Raw genomic sequence first — 17,191 nt, 5'->3', positions numbered from 1 at the left:
GACGCATCGCAGTCCTTGATTCATAAATGGCTCGTGTAGCTCGAGAAGAACGACCAGCGGCGCACCATGGACCTTGACGAAGACCGCGTGCCCCGTACGCTCGATACCATGGCCGCCGAAGCCGCTCTCTTGCGAGAGGTGTGTCGTCCGTCGCACTAGAGTAGGAACGACGTCAATAGCTTGTCCTCGGGCGACGGCACGGCGCAAAACGGCACGTGCACGACGGACGCAAAGCCTTCGTCGACCTAACCGACATGAATGGACACCTTGCAATCTTGAAACCTTGATAGTTGCCACGTACCGAGGGCGGGACAAGGTTCTTGAAGAAGCCGTGAATCACCATATCGGGCACGTCCGACTTGTGCTCGGCCGCGTCTGGGTGCAGCTGCTTCATGAGCGCCCGAAAGGCGTTGAGGTGGAAGACGAGCGGCTTGGGTAGGTCGAGGTAAAAACAGCGCACCGAGACCCCCTAGTCTCCTCCATCGCACACAGCGTATGCAACTGTCCGCCTGGTACCTCCGCCGTGGCCATCTCGATCCAGCTCTTTCGACTCTACCGTAGTAGTACGATGGGAGGTAGCCAAAAAGGAACGCCGACTACCTTGACGTCGCGGTTGGTGTTGTCGATCACGACGCTCTTGCCGTCACGAAGGCTCTCGAGCGCGGCCTGCTTGCACTTGGCGGGCGTCTTGAGCGTGTCTTGGTTGATGCGCATGTACTCTAACGTTTCGATGAGAAGCCGAGCAACTCGGAGCGAGGTGCACCGCCAAAGTAGGTGCGGCAGAACGTGCTCTTGCCCGCGGCCGGGCTACCGACAAGCACGATCATTTCGGTCGCGTCTGAGGGCCGGCACGTCGCATCGACGGCTTGGACGTCTACAAATGTATCAGAAATGTACCGCGATACGTCTCTACCTTGGAAGAGCGAGCGGGGATCGAACCCGAGGTCGCGAAGCTTCGGGTCGCAGTGGAGGCTCAGCTTGGAGTTGAGGAACAGCTGCTCGGGTGTCCAAAAGGGCACGCCAAGGTTGAGGGCAAATTTGTAATCGCCGGCCGAAAAGTCCTTTTTTGCTTTGCCCGTCGCTAAGAACTGATAATTGGGAAAGGAATAAACGTTAGGATTGTACCTTTGGGCCGCCCGGCAGCGTCGCCACAGTAGAAACTGTTGGTCATGTCGACGTCGAGGTTGAATTCTGACACCTAAACGACGTGAACGTGCGCGAATTCACCATGTGGTCGTACCATAACGTCCCACGCCCCCGTGCGCGGCTTGCGGTTAATGTCATTCTCGGGCAGGAGGAAGAACCACAGCGGTAGCGCCAGCATATCTGCAATCGCTTCGATCTTGCCCTAGCCACGCACGAATGAGAGGTCGAGATGTGATCGGTACACGGACCTTGAGCCCTTTCTCAGTAACCTTGCCCTTGGAGAGGCCGCTTTGGTTGGAGAAGACGACGAGCTGGAACCCGTCGTCTTCGACGAGCGACTTGAGCTTCGTGGGCACCGACTCGTGCCAGACCTTCCAGTCGTCGTCGTTGACGGCAAACGTCTTGCCGCTCTTGGTCGTAATAAGCGTGCTGTCCATATCAAAGGCTGCAATCTTGACGCGGCGCTTTGTCGTCGTTGATGGCGTGGCTACGTTGGCGCACCAGAGAATCGATCCGGCCTTGGCCCACGTGCACGCCGTGGTCGTTGCTGCTTTGGCCTTCTTGGCCATGGGCTCGACGTCGGCTACATCGTCAGATGGCCGCTTGCGAGGGAGCGAAAGCAGTTTCTTTTGCGCCAGGCAGTCTTGGAGCCATGTGACGGACGCAGGATGGCCCTCGGCACCGACGACAAGGTCGGCTGACGCCGCCTGTGCCATCTCCACGACCACGCCGCCCGCCTCGGCGATCTTGGCGGCAAAGATCCCGAGCTGCTTCTTCGAGAGCGCCTTTGGGTCGAGCGCTACCGTCTTCTTGGCGAAGAAGGCCTTGGGCGACCGCGTAATGAACTTGTCCATCGCGCTGATCTTTCGCTCGGTTCTGGCCGCTGTGCCATGCGGCGATGCCATTGGCTGCCGTTTCCGGATGGACATTATCCGGACAATCCCGCGCCACCTCGCTGCCCCGTATCAAGTTGCCCAAGCCACGAGGCGCTTCGACGTGCTGTTGCATCCAGTGTTCTCGCGGCTACGTACTCGCGTGGCCAAACACTGTTTAAAGTATCATCGACGTCGTTGGTAGCCCATCAAGCAGCAGTAGCGCAAGATGGCTTGCAGCGCTCATCAGCGGCACAGCACATTGGCAGCAGCAGCACTTGGCACTTGTGAGCAGCAACAGCTGCAGCAACTGGGACGCATGTGACGGGTCTCGACCGTGCTAGAAATACGAAGCAGCAGAACTGGCTGGCTACGTGTATCAACGGCGCCTGCTGTCGTCGTTGCTGCTGGTAGTCCATAGCGCAACTGTAGCCCAGCGAGGTAGCTCCTCGTCGCACCCGAGAGAAGGCGTCAGCGACATCGGCGCTAGTATCGAAGCAGCAGCAGCTGCGTCAGCGTGCGCCAGGCGGTCGAGGCTCGAGCTGGCTGTGCCAAGCTCCTGCGACACGCGCCCAAGGACCAATGAAAAAATTGCAACCTTTTCTGCCAATCGCTGACGAGTATCAACGCGCAGCAGAGTTATGCTGAGACTGCCAATTGCCCAAACCATGCGCCGACGCCGGAGCACAAAGGTGGCGACGCCGACGGTGGCGACGCCGCCGCTGACCGAGGCCAAGGCCGCCAAGAAGGTCATCAAGGACCAAGCGACGTTCAAGCTGCACGTGCACGGCCTCGAGTTCCACGGCGGCGAGGAGCTCGTCTTGAACCTCGATGCGCTCAAGGCCGAGCTCACGTTTCCGGACGACGACAACTACGTCATGGAGATCTACCCGCTCAACAACCACGACGAACCGCGCCGCCACTTGCTCATGGACGTACCGTCGGCGGACGAGCTCAAGGCGAGGAAGCCAGTCAAGGGCAAAATGTCCCTGAGCGTCCTCAAGGACACGGCAAGCCTCTTCAGCCTGCCTGCGCTCCAAGATGTGGTCGTGCGCTTCATCGAAAAGACGCGCGTCGAAGTCGACTTTGTCGAGGTCTCGATGAAGGACCAGTTCCTCTCGCGGCGCGACCTCTGGTACCTCAAGCAAGCGATGGTCGGCAAGGCCGTGTACGTCGGCAAGATGGTGCGCATGCATGGCGCGCGACTCCAGATCACCGAGATGGTCTTTGAGAATGAGAATGTCACCAGCGGCGTCCTCACCGCGAAAACGTGCTTTGTGTACCGGTCCAAGTCGTCGCGGGTCTTTTGGCTTGTCCAAGTGAGCCCGGAAATGTGGGACATGGTTCGATCCTTCCGGCCGCCTCCATTTTCATGCATATATTGTGCGTAGGCCAACGACGGCGACTTGTACGCCGAAGAGCTTTTGCGCATCGCGAGCGTGCTCTTTACAAAGTGGCAGTCGATGCACGTGTCGCATAGCCTCACCATCATCTTCTTTGCGCGGACGTTCTATGACGCGCCGCCGCCGCCCCATGTTCCTGCCGTCGAGGACGACGGCGTGTGGTTCCACGACTCGTACAAGGTCATTTCGTACGGCAAGAACGGTGCGACCGATGCGTCCGTGCTGCTCACCGACATGAAGCGCGAGCTCAACGTCCTTCCGCACATTTGCCAATGGCGGCTCGATGGCGACACGCTCCGCGCGGGCACCGGTCGCCCCGCGAGTGCCCGAGACGGCAACGTCCTCGAAGCGCTCAATTTGATTCTCAATATTTATGAAAAGCACTACATGGACCGGGACCTCAACCGCAGCGGCCAGAACATTGCGCTCTTCACGGCCGGCAACGGCATCTTCCGCGTCAACCAAGACCTCGCTGAGATGACGGAGCAGCGCATGATGGACAACGGCATTGGCTTTGACGTCATCTCGCTGTCGACGCCGCCCATGGAGCCCGTGCCCCGCTTCCTCTTCAAGCACCCGTCCTCCTCGATGCCCAAGCCCGTCTTTCCCGGGGTTGTGCCCGCGTGGATCAGCATCTGCTTTAGCCGCTACGAAGAGCAGCTCGCATCAGGGTTTGAGCCTCTGCCGCACTGCCGCCTCTTTGCGCTGCCGTCGACGGGCTGCCCAAAGCCTCTCGCGTTTCTACTTCGACACTTTAGCTACGACGCGGTCGCGGATGAGCTCACGCCCGTGCCCGACGCCCACGTGCCGCCATCGCCCGTCCCGACGACGGGCTCCAATGCACTCGTCAAGACGCGGCCGCATGCAATGGTAGCCCTCGACGACTACGACGACGACGTCTTTGCTCTGCACCCGACGTCGTCCGTCTCGAGCGTCGACAAGTCCCCCGTGCTGCTGTGCGCGACACCGCCGCTGCACGGTGGCATCTTCTTGGCCAACCCAAAGCGCCTGCCTCGGTCGAGACCGACGCTCGTGGGATCGCTACCGAGCAACTACGGTCTCTCGCCCGAGCTCAAGGCGACGATGGTGCCGGCGCTGCGGTCGCCCATGCACTTTCAGCTGCCGGCGAGATACGCAAGCCCGCAGCCGGGCGGAAGTCCGCAGTCACCGCCCCGTGGCCTCGTGGCCCGCAAGTTGACGAGCCCGCAGTTCATGACGTCGACCATGTCGTCGTCGTCGGCGACGTCCAAGGACAAGCCGCAGGTGTCGACCTTGTCGCTCAACAGCAACCGCCGGCGGTGGAGCCAAGTGTACCGCTACGACGTGCAGCAGCAGAGCTTCACGTTGGACTGGAAGAGTCTCTGCGTGCCGGCATTGCTGCCGTTGACGAGCGACTTCATGCCCAAGCCAAAAGAGCTCGGCGACCACTACTCGCAGGTGCCGTACGCCGTGACGCCGAGCCCGGTCGGCGGTAGCGAAGGCGCCATGGCCAATCGGTACAAGGAGGTCGTGTGGGAGATGGTCGCCCAGCGCTTCTCGCAAGACTTCCAGCTCGTCGAAGAGAAGCTCACGCACGACAACACGACCGTGTACAAGCTCAGCATGGGCCACCGCATCCATGAGATCACGTACAACGGCGAGAGCCAGCAGATCGACGTCAAGCGCTACCAGCTGCGTGCACGAGGTAAAATGGCTTGTCTCTGGCTTCGAAATTCTATTTTTAAAATATAGAACCCAGCAACGACGATGGCACGCGGCGAGGTGCACCCTAGAACTTATTGATGGACAAGGATGCTGAGTGTGATCCTGTAGGCAGCAAGATGGACTACCTCTACGCCATGTGGTCGCCGCTCACGCAGACGTTCCTGCCGTCCAAGCAAGAGTTTCGCAAGTACCCGGCCCAAGAGTACAGCTGGAACTACCTTGACCATCTCATTTGCGGCTATTACGACAACATGTCGGAGCAGGTCAAGTACAAACGCGGCCACTACTGCGTGCTACCCCCTCTCCTCGCGCATCTAACGGAAGACGACCAAGAAGCGTTCTTGCACGACTACAGCGACAAGTTTAATCGGTTCCTCGACTACATTCGGCTCAAGGCGCGCGGGAAGGACGACAAGGGCGAGAACGACGCGGCGCTCCTCGATGTGACGCACCTACTGACCAAGGCGCAGCTAGCAGCGGAGGAGGGAGAGGCGCAGGCTCCGCTGCTGGCGGCAACGGCGACCAGCGATGGCAACACAACCAACGCTGCGAGTGGCAGAAGCCCGGACGCCAAGAACGCAAGCGGTGATGCCGTTGGCGGTGACGACAAGAGCAAGGACGTCAAGGGCAGCAACGACGATGACAAGTGCAAAGTCAACGACAAGTGCAAAGTCAACGAGGCCAAGAGCCCGGGTGGGATCCGCAAGGTCATGCAGAACGTGGCCAAGATCGCTCTCGTCGCCCCAGACGCGCCCCAGAGGTAGACTCTCCGAGTCCGCATCTATCTCACCACGTACTACGTAGCCAGCAGTGGGTCAACATTCGCTACGACATGGAGCTGCTCTCGACGCAGTGCTTTCACATGGAAGTCCAATGGCTCGTGTGTCGGAGCTCGCTCGTTGACGACTTTATCACGGGCCTCACGCGCCGTGCCAAGCAGTTTAGCCTCGACATCATCCCCGTACGATGCAACCACGCTTGTATTTGGGAGCTCATGACGCTCTTGTACAGGTGCCCGAGAACTACGGCGCGAGTACGCTCGATATCCACCCGCTCATCTGCCCTGTGCACTTTCCCATTCGAATGCCCAGCGTACTACCGCTGCTCGAGAAGGAGCTCGTCGCGACCCTCGGCTTTTGCGTCGACGGTACGTACACGGCCTCCAAGGAGCTACTCCAGGCGCAGTACAACGTCACCAAGCCGGCGGGCGATCGGAGTTACCGCCAGTACATTCACCGAGAGCTCTCGTGCTTTGTGCGCGTGACCGACAGCAGCGTCGTCTGGATCTCGAGCCGGCGCCTCCACTCGCCCGAGATGAAGGCGCTCTTCGAGACCGTACGAGCCTTTGTCGCCGACCTTCAGCGCACCTCGGTGCCACATGTCGCCAACATCACCGCCACCTGCGCCGTGTAATGGTCATCAACGTCGTGTCGTTGCATCGCGACAGCGCTGATCTATGGCGCATGGCCGAACGAGTGGCGCCACGCATTTACCTCTTCGTATCTTTATCACCTTGGCGTCCATGCGACGCACCTTGTCCGCTCTGCGTCGGGTGGTCGACGTTCGATGGGAATGGCGCGCGTCGATCTTCGCAAAATCATCATCCCTTTCTACATCTCCTAAGAGTAGTGGTTGCTCAGAACCCCAAAGGCGAAGCGTCCCACGGGGGTTGTGGGCGACGAAGGCAGCAACGTCAAATAAGGAACGGGTGGGCAGCTGAGAACGCGCGGGGAAGCCTTTTTCAGTCTACTGGCGACGACGTCACCGTTGGTCGGGTTGTAGTCCCCATGTTCATGTCCTTGGGCGACGGCTTGGTCAAGTAGAGAGTCCATTATGTATGGACGAGGCGCGAGCGTGCCGTGGTGCCATTAGCAGCGTCGTCGGCGCTGCCTCTTGTGCGTCTGGACGTTCGGGCCAAGTGGCCTTTCCGAAAAAGGGGTGCTCGCAGCACCCCTTGTACGTGTCGCGTGCTTGTTTTTTCGCCGGCGCCGGTTGTTGACGCTGGAAACGGCTTCAAGAATCCCATGTCCATACAAACACCAAGTGACTTTCGATGGCATTTTGCAACTTGCGATGATCCCACCACTCCAGTTCGAGTCGTACAAGGCCCGACACGATCGTCGGGGCAGCGACCCGGGCCCGGTCGCGCCGGCGACGTGGCAGCTGCCCTTCTCGCGCGTCTCGCCGCAGGCCCTCGGCATGGACTCGGTGCGCCTCTGCGCGAAAAGCGAGTGGGCACCCAAGGGGAAGGACGTGCGCTGCGCATGCTGCGACAAGAAGCTCATGCTCTTTGGGAAGCACAACTGCCGGGTCTGTGGCGACCTCGTGTGCGGCCGGTGCTCGGTCAAGCGCATCAAGACGTCGTCGCTCAAGTCGATCCGCACGTGCGACAAGTGCGTCCAGCACAACCTGATGCAATTCAACCGCCGCCGCCAGCACCAACAAGCGGTGACCGAGGCCGAGGCCGCGCCAGTTGTGAGCCGCCCAATCGTCGCGCCGCGGCCGCGCGCCATGACGACGCACGAAGTCACACGCGCCTCGTCCGAGTCGACACTCCGCCACGCGACGGCCTCGGCGCGGACCCTCTCGGTGCACGCGGCGGAGGCGCCAACAATGCCCCGGCTCGCGTCCATGCGCTCGATGCCGCGGGCGGCGTCCAGCCGCGCGCTACCGACGCGCCCATCGTCCGAGGCCTCGGGCTTGTCGTGGCAGTCCAAGGTGCTCTTCTTGTACGGCCTCGTGCTCTGCGGCGTCATCGTCTTTGAGGCGCCGCTCGATGTGACGCTCCTTCTCTTTGCGATGCTGGCGCTTGCGTTCGGCTGCATGGCTCGTATCGAGTATGCATCCAGCACCAAGCAAGTCGATCGGATATTGGGCTAGATTCGACATGACAAGCTAATTTATTCGTTGCACCTTACGACTCTAAGAAGGGCTCCGACGACGCTCAGATCGGTCGATGACGCATGGGGCAAGGCGGACCTTTCATCTAGGCGGGAGCAACTCGGGCTCGGCAAAGATTCCCATGCGCATTCGACGCGGCGGCCAAGTCTCGAAGTGGACGACGCAAGCGCACAGACAGCGACGTTGGTGGCGACACGCGGACCCGTACTTTCTTTTGAGTCACGTGAGAAAGCACGTGAAAAAACACGTTAGGGCAGTCGCATGACGCGACCGCAGTGGAAGAGGGTGGGAGGGTAGTCGGGACCTCATCAAGGCCCCGGTCTGCCGCGTGCACCACGTCCGTCGCCCACGCCTGCGCGCCGACGCCATCGCCGAGTGGCACCGCCGATACCATCATCATCACGCCATGACCATTCATATACATATCGACACCATCTACTCGTACCGTATTACCTGGACGACGATCGACCCATCAAGCGCGCGTGTTCCTGCAGCCGCTTGTCCGTCGCATGCCACCGGAAGAAGTGGCAACTGGCGATGGCAGCTCAGCCGCAGAGATGGATGGATTACAGCACCCAACCTTTTTCGCATCACGCGATTTGAGTATTGACAATACTGCATGTAGACCTCTACGTACACGATTCTCCAAAGCCGTAGCATACATGGATTCCGTGTAGGGGGCTCAATGGCGCAAGGCTGTCGACGCCGACGGCGAGCCACGTGGTGCGGCTCGAAAGTTGCGTGTGAATAGAGTATGCAAAATGCGCCGAACCGCTCGTTATCCGTAACTTGTGGGGCACGATGGCGGCGGGCGCGCCGATCTCGCCGTCCAAGGAGAGCAGCATGCGCCGTGTGGCAGGCAACGACGTACGACCGTGCTCACGGCGACAAATGGCTCATGTGCTACATGTAGCGCTGCGCCGACTGCAACAAGGTGTTTCCGCAATGGTCGTCCGTGACGTTCGGCGTTTTACTCTGCCTCGGCTGCGCCGGCGTCCACCGGTCGCTGGGGGTCCAGACGAGCTTTGTCAAGTCGCTTTCCATGGACACGTGGACGGCGCGGGACATCGCGCTCCTCGAAGCTGGCGGCAACGGCAAGTGGACCACCGTGTGCCTTGCCGCCGGTATCTTTGAACGCCCCATCGCCGACAAGTACACATCGTCGGTCGCCGAGGCCTACCGCAAACGGTATGCATCGCAGCGCTCTCTTGTCGTCGCTCATGGCTTACGTAGGATGTCGGACGCGGCTGAGTGTCCTTTCTCAGCGCTAGATGTGCTCGCCGACCTCGGGATTGATCCGCCCGCCTCGTTGGACGCGCTCTGTTCAACACTGCCGACGTCCGGCCGCAGCAGCCCCGTCCGACGCTCGTCTCTCGCATCGCTCGACGCCACGTCCGTAGCAGCGAGCGCGCCTGTAGTGCGGGCATCGTCCGAGTCGGCCATCCGCCGCGGATCGCTGTCGGCCCTCGAGGCATCGCTGCAAGTCAAGTGCACGCTCTGCGAGGACCTCGTTCATCTCTCGCACCTCAACGTCCACTCGCAGTCGTGTGCTGCGTCGGCGTCCGTCGAAACCATCGAGTTTGAAGCGCGTCTCGGGTCTACGACGTCGCCGCTCGGCCTCAGCCTGACCAAGGACGAGCGCGGCGACACGGTCGTCTCCAAGGTGACACCAGGTGGCGACGCCGACGTCTCTGGTGTCGTCATTGGCGCCCGCGTCCTCGCTCTCAACGGATCACCGATGACCAAGTTTGACACGATCATGCAGAGCCTCGACGTGCCCCGACCCATTGGCGTCCGCTTTGCGATCGACCGACCGTTTGTCGCATACGACGTGATCCTCGAGGCGAACGAAGTCGGCTGCACCTTCCAGACTTCCCTGTACAAACACGTCCTCGTGACCTCTGTGGAGCCTGGTACGCATCGACCCACATGACACGCCTCTCTTCCTGTTGACTAGATGGTCATGGCGCTGCTGCCGGCGTTCTCATCGGGTCCCGTGTCTATCAAGTCAACGGCGAGGCTTTCGCGATAGCGTCCGACCTCTTGCGCGCTCTACTCAAGGCGTCACGTCCGCTCACGCTGCGACTTCACCGCTACGACGATGCGCTGATACGACCGTGGACCAGCAATAACACGTGAGGTTGCATTTGCTCGAGTTTGCCCTACCGCCTGTACGTGGCAGCTCGATTCGCATGGCGAGTGACTAGACCTCGGGCGCGAGCGGTGTGGCCGCCAGCATCGCAGGCTGCTTGTACAAGTCGGCGTCGATCGGCGGGCGGTGGCCGAGGCGCGCCCGGTGGTCGTCGAGGGCGACGCACATCTCGATCGGGAGGTACGCCGAGACGGGCGGGAAGAGCGTGAGCATGTAGCCATGGAACAGCGCCGTCATCGCCGGCAGCAGCAGCGCCGCGAGCACTTGGCTTGGCGCCTCTTTCAACGTGAGCAGGCCGAGGAGCGTAATTTGCGCGATCCCGAGCGCTGTGATCAGGTACAAGTAGAGCTGCGGCCAGTAGACGCCGGTCGAGCGCGTGCTCGGCTGGAAGACGCACCACGCGAGCCGGCGAAACACAATGTCCGAGACGAGAAAGAAGACACCGCCCATGTACGCCAGCAGCGGCGCGAGCGGCGCAAAGGTCAAGACGATGAGGAAAATGAGAAAGTGCTGCGCCAGCGGGATCGTAATGTCAAACTTGCTCGAGAGCGTCATGGGCGAGAGCCCGTACCACGGCGCATTCGTCTCGCGGGGCGTGAGCTGCGGCGCCAAGAGGCGGTAGACGCAGCCCATGATGATGGCCACGAGGCGGAAGAGGTGCACGTGCAGCGTCAAGCCCGTTTGCACGAGGATAAAGCTAAAAAAGAACGTCGACTGCCCGGGCAGACTCGACCCGAGGAGCGTCACGAGCTCCAACGGCTCCTTGGCGATACGTGCGAGCTGGTCGGAAATGGCGGAAATCGAACCGGCGATCGCCGAGACAAAGAACACTTGGACAAGCTGGTACGCGACCTACATGTACCCTTAGTCGGCGCCGCGTCGAGTCCGCCAAAGGACAAATTACGTATTTCGTAAAGAGCGACGCTTCGATAGCGTTCTGAGACGCATGGCCTTCGCCGACCGAGAGGACGCGGAACAGCATCGGCGCCAAGCTGTTCATCACGACAAGCAAGAGCGGCGAGAGCTGTTGCAACAGGGGCTGCAGAAACGGGAATTGAACCAGCGCCGAGTCGAGGTTCGGGATCACTTGCCGCAGCGACTGCAGCTACTCCAATGACACAGCGTTAGAGACTCGAACACGGACACTGTGTCGTCCGTACCGACGCCAGCGCGACGACAAACGTGGTCGGGACGGTCCAAAACAGAATGGCAAGACCCGTGATGCCAATGCTAAGCAGCAACGCCGTCTTGCGCTCGACGTAGTTGAGCCGACCGACGTTCTCCCACACAATGTCCTCGGCGGGCGGCGCTTCCTGCACCTTCATCTCGGACGGTCGCGCGGTCTGCACGATCTGTTGGATCGTGTTGGTCGCTTGCAGCGATGAGAACGCCACAAACGCGGCGGACCGAAGGGCATTCGACGCATGCTACACAAGGCTCACTATCTCGAGGGATAGGGTTCTTGTCTACCTCAAAGTGGGCTGCCTCGTCGACGGCGACGTGGAGGTCGAACGCGACTTGCTGGCGCTGCTGCTGGACGGCTTGCTTGGGTAAAAGCGGCGTCGACTCGAGTGGCTGTGCTTCGAAATGCGCTCTTGTCGCGAGGAGCTGCGCTTGCTTGGCGTTGAACTGGACGCTGCCGTTCTTTTGCTGCGCCTCAATGGCTGCAATCGTGATGCGAATGTCGTCATTGAGCTCGTGGAGCCGCTCGTTATACCACGCAATCGAGTCGACTTGCGTATGGTACCACATCGAGTGCGGGTCGTACTGGTAGTGCGTCGGGCGACGACCGCTCTGCGACTCTTGGACGAGCGCGTGCTCGAGGCTCGCGCGCACCTCAATGCGCTCGGCGACGTGCGCCTCGAGCTCACCGGACTCGACCGCAATGTAGACAGCTGCGACTTGGTGCGGGAAGATCGTGTCGAGGTACTTTGTCAGCGCCGCATGCGACCGCAAGTGCAGCGGAAGGTCGTCGATGAGCACGCTGTACTGCTGCGTGTCGAGCTTGGAGAGGAACTCGTGCCGACGCTCCTTGTACGCGACGCTCTCTTCGTAGATGAGGTACATGGTCGTGAGCGTGATGCCAAAGGCTGCGAGCACGGTCGCCCACAACCGCTTGTCGCCGTCCGTGAGGCCGCCGATCGTGAGCCGGTCGATCCAGTGCGCATGCGGCTGCGGCTCGCTGTAGTACGCCTACCATACGCCATTCGATGACATGTCCAAGGTACATGCACGGCGACTACTAGTACCGGGAAGAGCGCGATGGAGAGAAAGACGCCCATGAGCGCGAGCTTCTTCCCGACGCGGACGAAGCGCAGGAACATGAGCGTCTCGAGGCCGCACTTGTCCATGAGCTCGTCGTCCGTCAGTCGCAGCACGAACGGGATCCAGCGAAAGAGGCCGGACGGCAGTGGCGACTTGGGCGCTACCTCGTACAGCGACCGGCAGCGCACACACTCAAAGAGCGCAAAGCCGAGGAGGAGCATCGGGCCATAGATGAGGAGGCCGTTCGAGATGATCGCCGCCGACGTCCCGGTCGTCGCAGCTGCCGTTGCGTTCATAATCGTCAATCGGCAAAGTGGGGATCAGATGCGCTGATGTGGGTGAGCGGATCGGATAGACGCACGCAACTTTACGGTAGAAAGGCGTCCACCCGCCGTTGGCTTGACGAGCTAAGACTACTCACTCGTACGAAGACGCTTTATGATGTACAATATATTCAAGGCAGTCGTGCGCTACCTAGTATCGCACCCGTTGGGCGGAAGGCTGACGATTTGACAAGATTTTTCATGATTCTTCAGCGCGTTGTCGACCATTGGATGTCGACTTGGCTTGTGCATGGTCGCTTGGGCCAAAGAGGGGCCGCAAAAGCACGCGAGTGCGTGAGAAGGGTGAACGACAGAGGACAGCTTCTCGAAACGCAGCTCCATCCTGGCTCCATCCCGCGGAGGGATCGCGGAGGATGTTAAAAATGGTAAATGTGGCTTATTCTGGCATATGCCACAAATGAAAACGACAGGCCGCATATCTCTCGTTGTAGAGCTCGCACGTCAACGCAACGTAGCATTTTAGACTCTCCCAAGTGTTATCTATCACTGGACAGCGTTTGAGCGATTTTGTTTTCCGACTCGATTGGGCCGCTCGCGTTGTCCGAAGTGGCGGTGACCACGGCAATATCGCGTCGGATTGGTCCAAAATAGAAGCAAAAACAACCAATCACACGATGTCCTGAAAGCGATGCGGCCAAGTGGCGCTGCATTGTCAGCCCTGTAGCGTCCTTCAATGCGACGATCAATGGTATAAGAGCCTCCAGGCGAGTTCTATGACCAAGCAGCTTTATATATACGCGTGCAAATGGGATCGTATGTTAATATCAAGGTTTCAATGGCGGCGCTGGAAAAGGCAGCAACATTTTGATCGTCGACGGACAGGCGTCAAAAGGGCGTCACTGGCTGCACAGAGCGCGGTGGCGATGACTCAGGAGCCGGCTTTAGCGAGGCATCGATTGCAACGCGTCACTCAGAGCGTCCGGCACGCGGCGAGAGAGACAAACGAGCGGCGAAAAGTCATACCACGCGTCGCCGTCATCAAAGAGCGGCAACGCGTTGGCGCGGGCAACGTGGTGGTCGCGCACCAAGCGCCGGAGAAGGCGCTTGAGACGAATGCTGTTGACGGCACGACGGCGCGCCTCCTCGCGATGCCGCGCCTCCTGGGCCGCCTTGTTGTGCTTGACGTAGAGCGCGCGCATGATCGGACGCATAACGCACTGCTGCTGTCCGGAATGCTAATGTCCTGTCAACCAATCAGTGGGCTACTAGTTGGTCTACTCCAGATGGCGTATCGAGATTGTGTTGGCGAGCTGATGCGAATAGTGCGTAGCGTCGACCAGACCGTGTCGACCTTGTGCTATGTTGACACATGACAGTCGACACTCTACTTGACGCGTCCGAGGGGCCAAGTGTCATCTCAACGACAGCTTCGCAAGCGGCAAGCCACGCCATGCGTCTCCTGCCAGCGGCGACAATCTGGTGGCGACCACCACAAAGTTTGGTATCCACACTGCCGGTGTAAGCTTACCTCATTCAACAAGAAGTCTTTGGGTCGACGGAGCGTCTTGCGCTGCACAGGGAGGATCGATCTGCACGGCAAGCCCCAGTCCTCGCCGGATAACCCTAGCCCTGCGGTCTCGCCACCGGCCAACGGCAACGGCTTGGCCGTCCAGTAGATGCAACGGCAGTCGTGCGGTGATGCAAGCACAATCACATCGGTCATGCCCGTGCTAAGCTTCCAGCTGCACCATTCCGGCCGCGTCGGCGTCGCGTACCTCTGCCACCTCGATGAGTGGGTGCCGGACGAGCACCGGACGCACTGCGCCGTGTGCCGCCAGTCGTTCTCTTTCTTTACGCGCAAGCACCACTGCCGCCTCTGCGGCGAAGTCATTTGCATGCATTGCTGTCGCTTCGTACGCTTTCACGACACCCACCGCGTGCGCGCGTGCGTCGACTGTGAGGTGCAGAGCCGTCTCGTCTTCGCCGAGCCGGCGCGCGCTCTGCCCTTGACACTGCCCACCACCCGACACCGCGTGTACGCGGGCTGCGAGTCGGCGCATGACGAAGATCGAAGCCTTGCCTACTGGGCGATCGCCATTCTCTTGGGCGGCATGTGGCTCCATGGCGATGCGGCGTTTTGGGTCGGGCTCTTTGGTCTCTTCCTTGTCGGTAGCAGCATGCTGCACCTTCTTTGGCCGTGTCTGATGACGCTGCCTCCGACAAGAGCACCACCTAAGGCTCCTGCCAAAGCGTACTGAGCTCTCATGTCATTACTACACGAATCGTCGTATTTTCTGAAAGTATCAACATATCAAGTGATGCAGTATTCGATCGGTGCAGTGTGGCATTACTTGAAGAGGCGCGTGTACGTGATGACGACGAGCGACGCCGCCGAGAGCGCAAACGTTAAATAGAGCCAAATCATCTTCCCAAACGGACTCGCGTACGGGTTCTTTGGGAGGCTCGAGAGCTTGAGCTGCGTCTGGAGCACGACAAGGCGCTGGCGCAAGCAGTAGACAAACGCTGCCGGGATCACCCACTACGTGTCCATCAACCCGGAAAGCTCCCTCGACGCACGCGTACCTGGATGCCAAGACCCGCGTACGCGCCAGTGATGCCCACCAGCATGCCCACGTCTTCGGTGCACAGCGCCACGAGCAGCGGCGGCACGACAGCCGCGATCGCAAAGATGGTGGTCGGGCTGCAGTGGCGGTTGCTGGCCGGCGAGTTGGGCGCGCCCTTGAAGAGCGTGTGGAGGTTCTCCCGCAGCGTGATGCAAATGATCGGGAACGACGTGCTACCGACATATTGGCATCCCGACGTCGACATTGTGTCGTACCTGAGAGTAAAGACTGGGAACAAGCTCAGAAAGTACGCAATGAAGCGGACGGGGTAGTCGTTGAAGTTGAGCGTGTACACGTCCTAGCCCATTTTGCCACGATGAGCCTCACAGCATGTGCAGTACGCAGAGGAACCTGGATGTCGGAAGGTTGAAAGCGAAACGTGGCCGAGATCGAGAGGACGACGTAGACGACCATCACCGCCTATATCCGCATGCGGTTCTGCTTGGTGATGGGAAGGAGAGGCGTACGATGAAGGCGTACAAGAGCACGAGGCCGACTGACCGCTTCTTGCTGATGGGCGCGATGATGCCCGGGATGCTGTGGTGGCACATGAACGAGTAGATGCACACGCCAAAGAAATTGGGCAGCGACGTGATGTCTTCGTGCGCGACGACGTCGGCGACCGGCCGGCCTTCGCCGCGGCCAATGCCCACGAACGCGAGGATGATCATGAGCGCGAACGACGCGTGGCGCATGATGGTTGTGATGAGCTGGATGCACTGCGTCTTCTGCATGTGGCCAAAGGCAAATGAGCCGAGCGCGAGCCCAAAGACAACCACGAGGATGCGGTAGAGCTGCGCGCTGTTCATTGCGACGTTCGGGCACTCCCACACGGCGGCGTTGGCGGACGGGCGCGGGCAAATGATCTCGCGCAAGCTCTTTGGGATCGCTACATATCATGTGAGAGAGGGATGACATGGACGAAGGGCGTACCGACGGCGTAGATGGCCAAGTCGCCGTACAGGTAGGCCGCGACGCACGCGTAGAACGCGGCGAGACCCTTGCGCGAGAAGAGCTCTTGGGCTATGGCGGCGATCTCGATCTACTCGGCGCATGACGCCTTACGCTACGCAAGCACGGCGATGGTACCTTTTCCGAAATGTCAAAGCGCAAGCCCGCGACGTAGCCTTCTTCTTCCTAGGATAGTGTGTCCATGAAGCTGGCGAGAATCGCTCGGTGCTTACCTCGATGTGTGTCAGGAACGGGACGGCCTCGGAGGCTTCATCGACCGCCTGCGACGCGCCACTCAATATCATGGTCAGTGAGCCCTGCTTGGTCAATACCGGCGGGTTGCTAAGGCGGCGCAGCGCGTTGACACCGGCGATGGCCTCGATCACAAACGTGGCCGAGACGTAGCTCACGAGCCCGAGGAGGCAGAGCGCGCCGAGGCCGTAGAAGAGGCCGACCTGCGCGAAGGCGTGCGGGATGGTCAAGGCGCCGGCGCCGACGATGAGGTTGAAGAGGAAGATGAAGCCCGTCACGGGCGAGTACGTGCCCACGTACGTCGAGTCGCCGGCCATTAGTCTCTGGCTGGCGTCAAAAATTGGGTTGTGACGCAATCCGTTGCGGATTGGTCCACCCAGCATTTCATTGGATGAAATCGAGATCTTTTGCACCAATGGCATGTGCTTGACACTTCAACTGCAACCCGATCATGGCTGCAACAAGTACGTGGCGTGTCGCTGGCATCGCGAGCTCCAGAGCTGACGCCAGGTCGGTCGCCAGGCGCACGGCCAGTGACGAAGGGCAAGGATACGCCGACGGCAACGGAGAACTCGCACCTTCTTGTGGTGCCAAATGCACCGCCAATCAACAAGCTACCGCCGGCGAGAACTGTGTC

General features: G+C 60.2%; 8 protein-coding genes across 9 annotated transcripts; 4 read left to right on the top strand and 4 right to left on the bottom strand.

Annotated features, from left to right (window-relative positions):
* Positions 1-2,105, bottom strand: SDRG_06237 (hypothetical protein). Its single transcript, XM_008612005.1, has 9 exons — positions 1,395-2,105; positions 1,241-1,348; positions 1,126-1,198; positions 914-1,081; positions 764-874; positions 601-719; positions 517-552; positions 302-469; positions 1-245 (listed from the first exon to the last, which is right to left on the bottom strand). The coding sequence occupies exons 1-9, from the start codon at positions 2,073-2,075 to the stop codon at positions 156-158; spliced, it is 1,554 nt and encodes a 517-aa protein (XP_008610227.1). The 5' UTR covers positions 2,076-2,105; the 3' UTR covers positions 1-155.
* Positions 2,106-2,602: 497 nt separating this feature from the next.
* Positions 2,603-6,748, top strand: SDRG_06236 (hypothetical protein). Its single transcript, XM_008612004.1, has 6 exons — positions 2,603-3,361; positions 3,410-5,105; positions 5,153-5,182; positions 5,234-5,885; positions 5,930-6,086; positions 6,137-6,748. The coding sequence occupies exons 1-6, from the start codon at positions 2,660-2,662 to the stop codon at positions 6,536-6,538; spliced, it is 3,639 nt and encodes a 1,212-aa protein (XP_008610226.1). The 5' UTR covers positions 2,603-2,659; the 3' UTR covers positions 6,539-6,748.
* Positions 6,749-6,948: 200 nt separating this feature from the next.
* On the top strand, positions 6,949-8,146 carry SDRG_06235 (hypothetical protein). Its single transcript, XM_008612003.1, has one exon. The coding sequence runs from the start codon at positions 7,199-7,201 to the stop codon at positions 8,003-8,005; it is 807 nt and encodes a 268-aa protein (XP_008610225.1). The 5' UTR covers positions 6,949-7,198; the 3' UTR covers positions 8,006-8,146.
* Positions 8,147-8,798: 652 nt separating this feature from the next.
* Positions 8,799-10,194, top strand: SDRG_06234 (hypothetical protein). Its single transcript, XM_008612002.1, has 4 exons — positions 8,799-8,893; positions 8,940-9,214; positions 9,260-9,939; positions 9,984-10,194. The coding sequence occupies exons 1-4, from the start codon at positions 8,828-8,830 to the stop codon at positions 10,163-10,165; spliced, it is 1,203 nt and encodes a 400-aa protein (XP_008610224.1). The 5' UTR covers positions 8,799-8,827; the 3' UTR covers positions 10,166-10,194.
* Positions 10,133-12,749, bottom strand: SDRG_06233 (hypothetical protein). The gene is made up of 5 exons (XM_008612001.1): positions 12,428-12,749; positions 11,649-12,371; positions 11,339-11,605; positions 11,083-11,283; positions 10,133-11,030 (listed from the first exon to the last, which is right to left on the bottom strand). Exons 1-5 carry the CDS (start codon positions 12,737-12,739, stop codon positions 10,230-10,232), a joined length of 2,304 nt encoding a protein of 767 aa, XP_008610223.1. The 5' UTR covers positions 12,740-12,749; the 3' UTR covers positions 10,133-10,229.
* A 736-nt stretch (positions 12,750-13,485) lies between these two features.
* SDRG_06232 (hypothetical protein) lies at positions 13,486-13,979 on the bottom strand. Its single transcript, XM_008612000.1, has one exon. It carries the CDS (start codon positions 13,936-13,938, stop codon positions 13,669-13,671), a length of 270 nt encoding a protein of 89 aa, XP_008610222.1. The 5' UTR covers positions 13,939-13,979; the 3' UTR covers positions 13,486-13,668.
* Positions 13,980-14,448: 469 nt separating this feature from the next.
* SDRG_06231 (hypothetical protein) lies at positions 14,449-14,985 on the top strand (the record flags this gene model as incomplete). The annotated part of the gene is made up of 1 exon (XM_008611999.1): positions 14,449-14,985. The coding sequence occupies one exon, from the start codon at positions 14,449-14,451 to the stop codon at positions 14,983-14,985; it is 537 nt and encodes a 178-aa protein (XP_008610221.1).
* On the bottom strand, positions 14,979-16,893 carry SDRG_06230. Of its 2 annotated transcripts, XM_008611998.1 has the most exons (9): positions 16,635-16,893; positions 16,536-16,583; positions 16,441-16,488; positions 16,285-16,393; positions 15,819-16,240; positions 15,703-15,771; positions 15,567-15,649; positions 15,311-15,524; positions 14,979-15,266 (listed from the first exon to the last, which is right to left on the bottom strand). In XM_008611998.1, the coding sequence occupies exons 1-9, from the start codon at positions 16,869-16,871 to the stop codon at positions 15,075-15,077; spliced, it is 1,422 nt and encodes a 473-aa protein (XP_008610220.1). In that variant the 5' UTR covers positions 16,872-16,893; the 3' UTR covers positions 14,979-15,074. The 2 variants fall into 2 exon arrangements, with proteins under 2 accessions (XP_008610220.1, XP_008610219.1); XM_008611997.1 differs by having other exon boundaries at positions 16,536-16,893.
* Positions 16,894-17,191: the final 298 nt, after the last annotated feature.

The sequence above is a fragment of the Saprolegnia diclina genome, assembly GCF_000281045.1.
Source record: "Saprolegnia diclina VS20 unplaced genomic scaffold supercont1.17, whole genome shotgun sequence".
Taxonomy (NCBI): Eukaryota; Oomycota; class Saprolegniomycetes; order Saprolegniales; family Saprolegniaceae; genus Saprolegnia; species Saprolegnia diclina.
The sequence above is the reverse complement of the archived record's forward strand: the minus strand, read 5'-3'. Positions and strand labels throughout refer to the sequence as shown.

Bases quoted from the DNA above. Each gene is read 5' to 3' on its own strand.
- SDRG_06233 (XM_008612001.1), bottom strand. From the start codon at position 12,739: ATGAACGCAACGGCAGCTGCGACGACCGGGACGTCGGCGGCGATCATC. The intron at 11,606-11,648 runs GTAGACAAGAAC...AGCCTTGTGTAG, and splicing joins ACGAGGCAGCCCACTTTGAG to CATGCGTCGAATGCCCTTCG. The intron at 11,031-11,082 runs GTAATTTGTCCT...GGGTACATGTAG, and splicing joins CGTCGCTCTTTACGAAATAC to GTCGCGTACCAGCTTGTCCA.
- SDRG_06237 (XM_008612005.1), bottom strand. From the start codon at position 2,075: ATGTCCATCCGGAAACGGCAGCCAATGGCATCGCCGCATGGCACAGCG. The intron at 553-600 runs GTAGTCGGCGTT...CTACTACGGTAG, and splicing joins ACACCAACCGCGACGTCAAG to AGTCGAAAGAGCTGGATCGA. The intron at 246-301 runs GTACGTGGCAAC...CATGTCGGTTAG, and splicing joins AGAACCTTGTCCCGCCCTCG to GTCGACGAAGGCTTTGCGTC.
- SDRG_06230 (XM_008611997.1), bottom strand. From the start codon at position 16,871: ATGGCCGGCGACTCGACGTACGTGGGCACGTACTCGCCCGTGACGGGC. The intron at 15,772-15,818 runs GTACGCCTCTCC...ATGCGGATATAG, and splicing joins TGCTCTTGTACGCCTTCATC to GCGGTGATGGTCGTCTACGT. The intron at 15,525-15,566 runs GTACGACACAAT...ATATGTCGGTAG, and splicing joins TTCCCAGTCTTTACTCTCAG to CACGTCGTTCCCGATCATTT.
- SDRG_06232 (XM_008612000.1), bottom strand. From the start codon at position 13,938: ATGCGTCCGATCATGCGCGCGCTCTACGTCAAGCACAACAAGGCGGCC.
- SDRG_06236 (XM_008612004.1), top strand. From the start codon at position 2,660: ATGCTGAGACTGCCAATTGCCCAAACCATGCGCCGACGCCGGAGCACA. The intron at 3,362-3,409 runs GTTCGATCCTTC...TATTGTGCGTAG, and splicing joins GCCCGGAAATGTGGGACATG to GCCAACGACGGCGACTTGTA. The intron at 5,183-5,233 runs GTGCACCCTAGA...GTGATCCTGTAG, and splicing joins CGACGATGGCACGCGGCGAG to GCAGCAAGATGGACTACCTC.
- SDRG_06235 (XM_008612003.1), top strand. From the start codon at position 7,199: ATGATCCCACCACTCCAGTTCGAGTCGTACAAGGCCCGACACGATCGT.
- SDRG_06234 (XM_008612002.1), top strand. From the start codon at position 8,828: ATGGCGGCGGGCGCGCCGATCTCGCCGTCCAAGGAGAGCAGCATGCGC. The intron at 8,894-8,939 runs GTACGACCGTGC...TGCTACATGTAG, and splicing joins GCCGTGTGGCAGGCAACGAC to CGCTGCGCCGACTGCAACAA. The intron at 9,940-9,983 runs GTACGCATCGAC...CCTGTTGACTAG, and splicing joins CGTGACCTCTGTGGAGCCTG to ATGGTCATGGCGCTGCTGCC.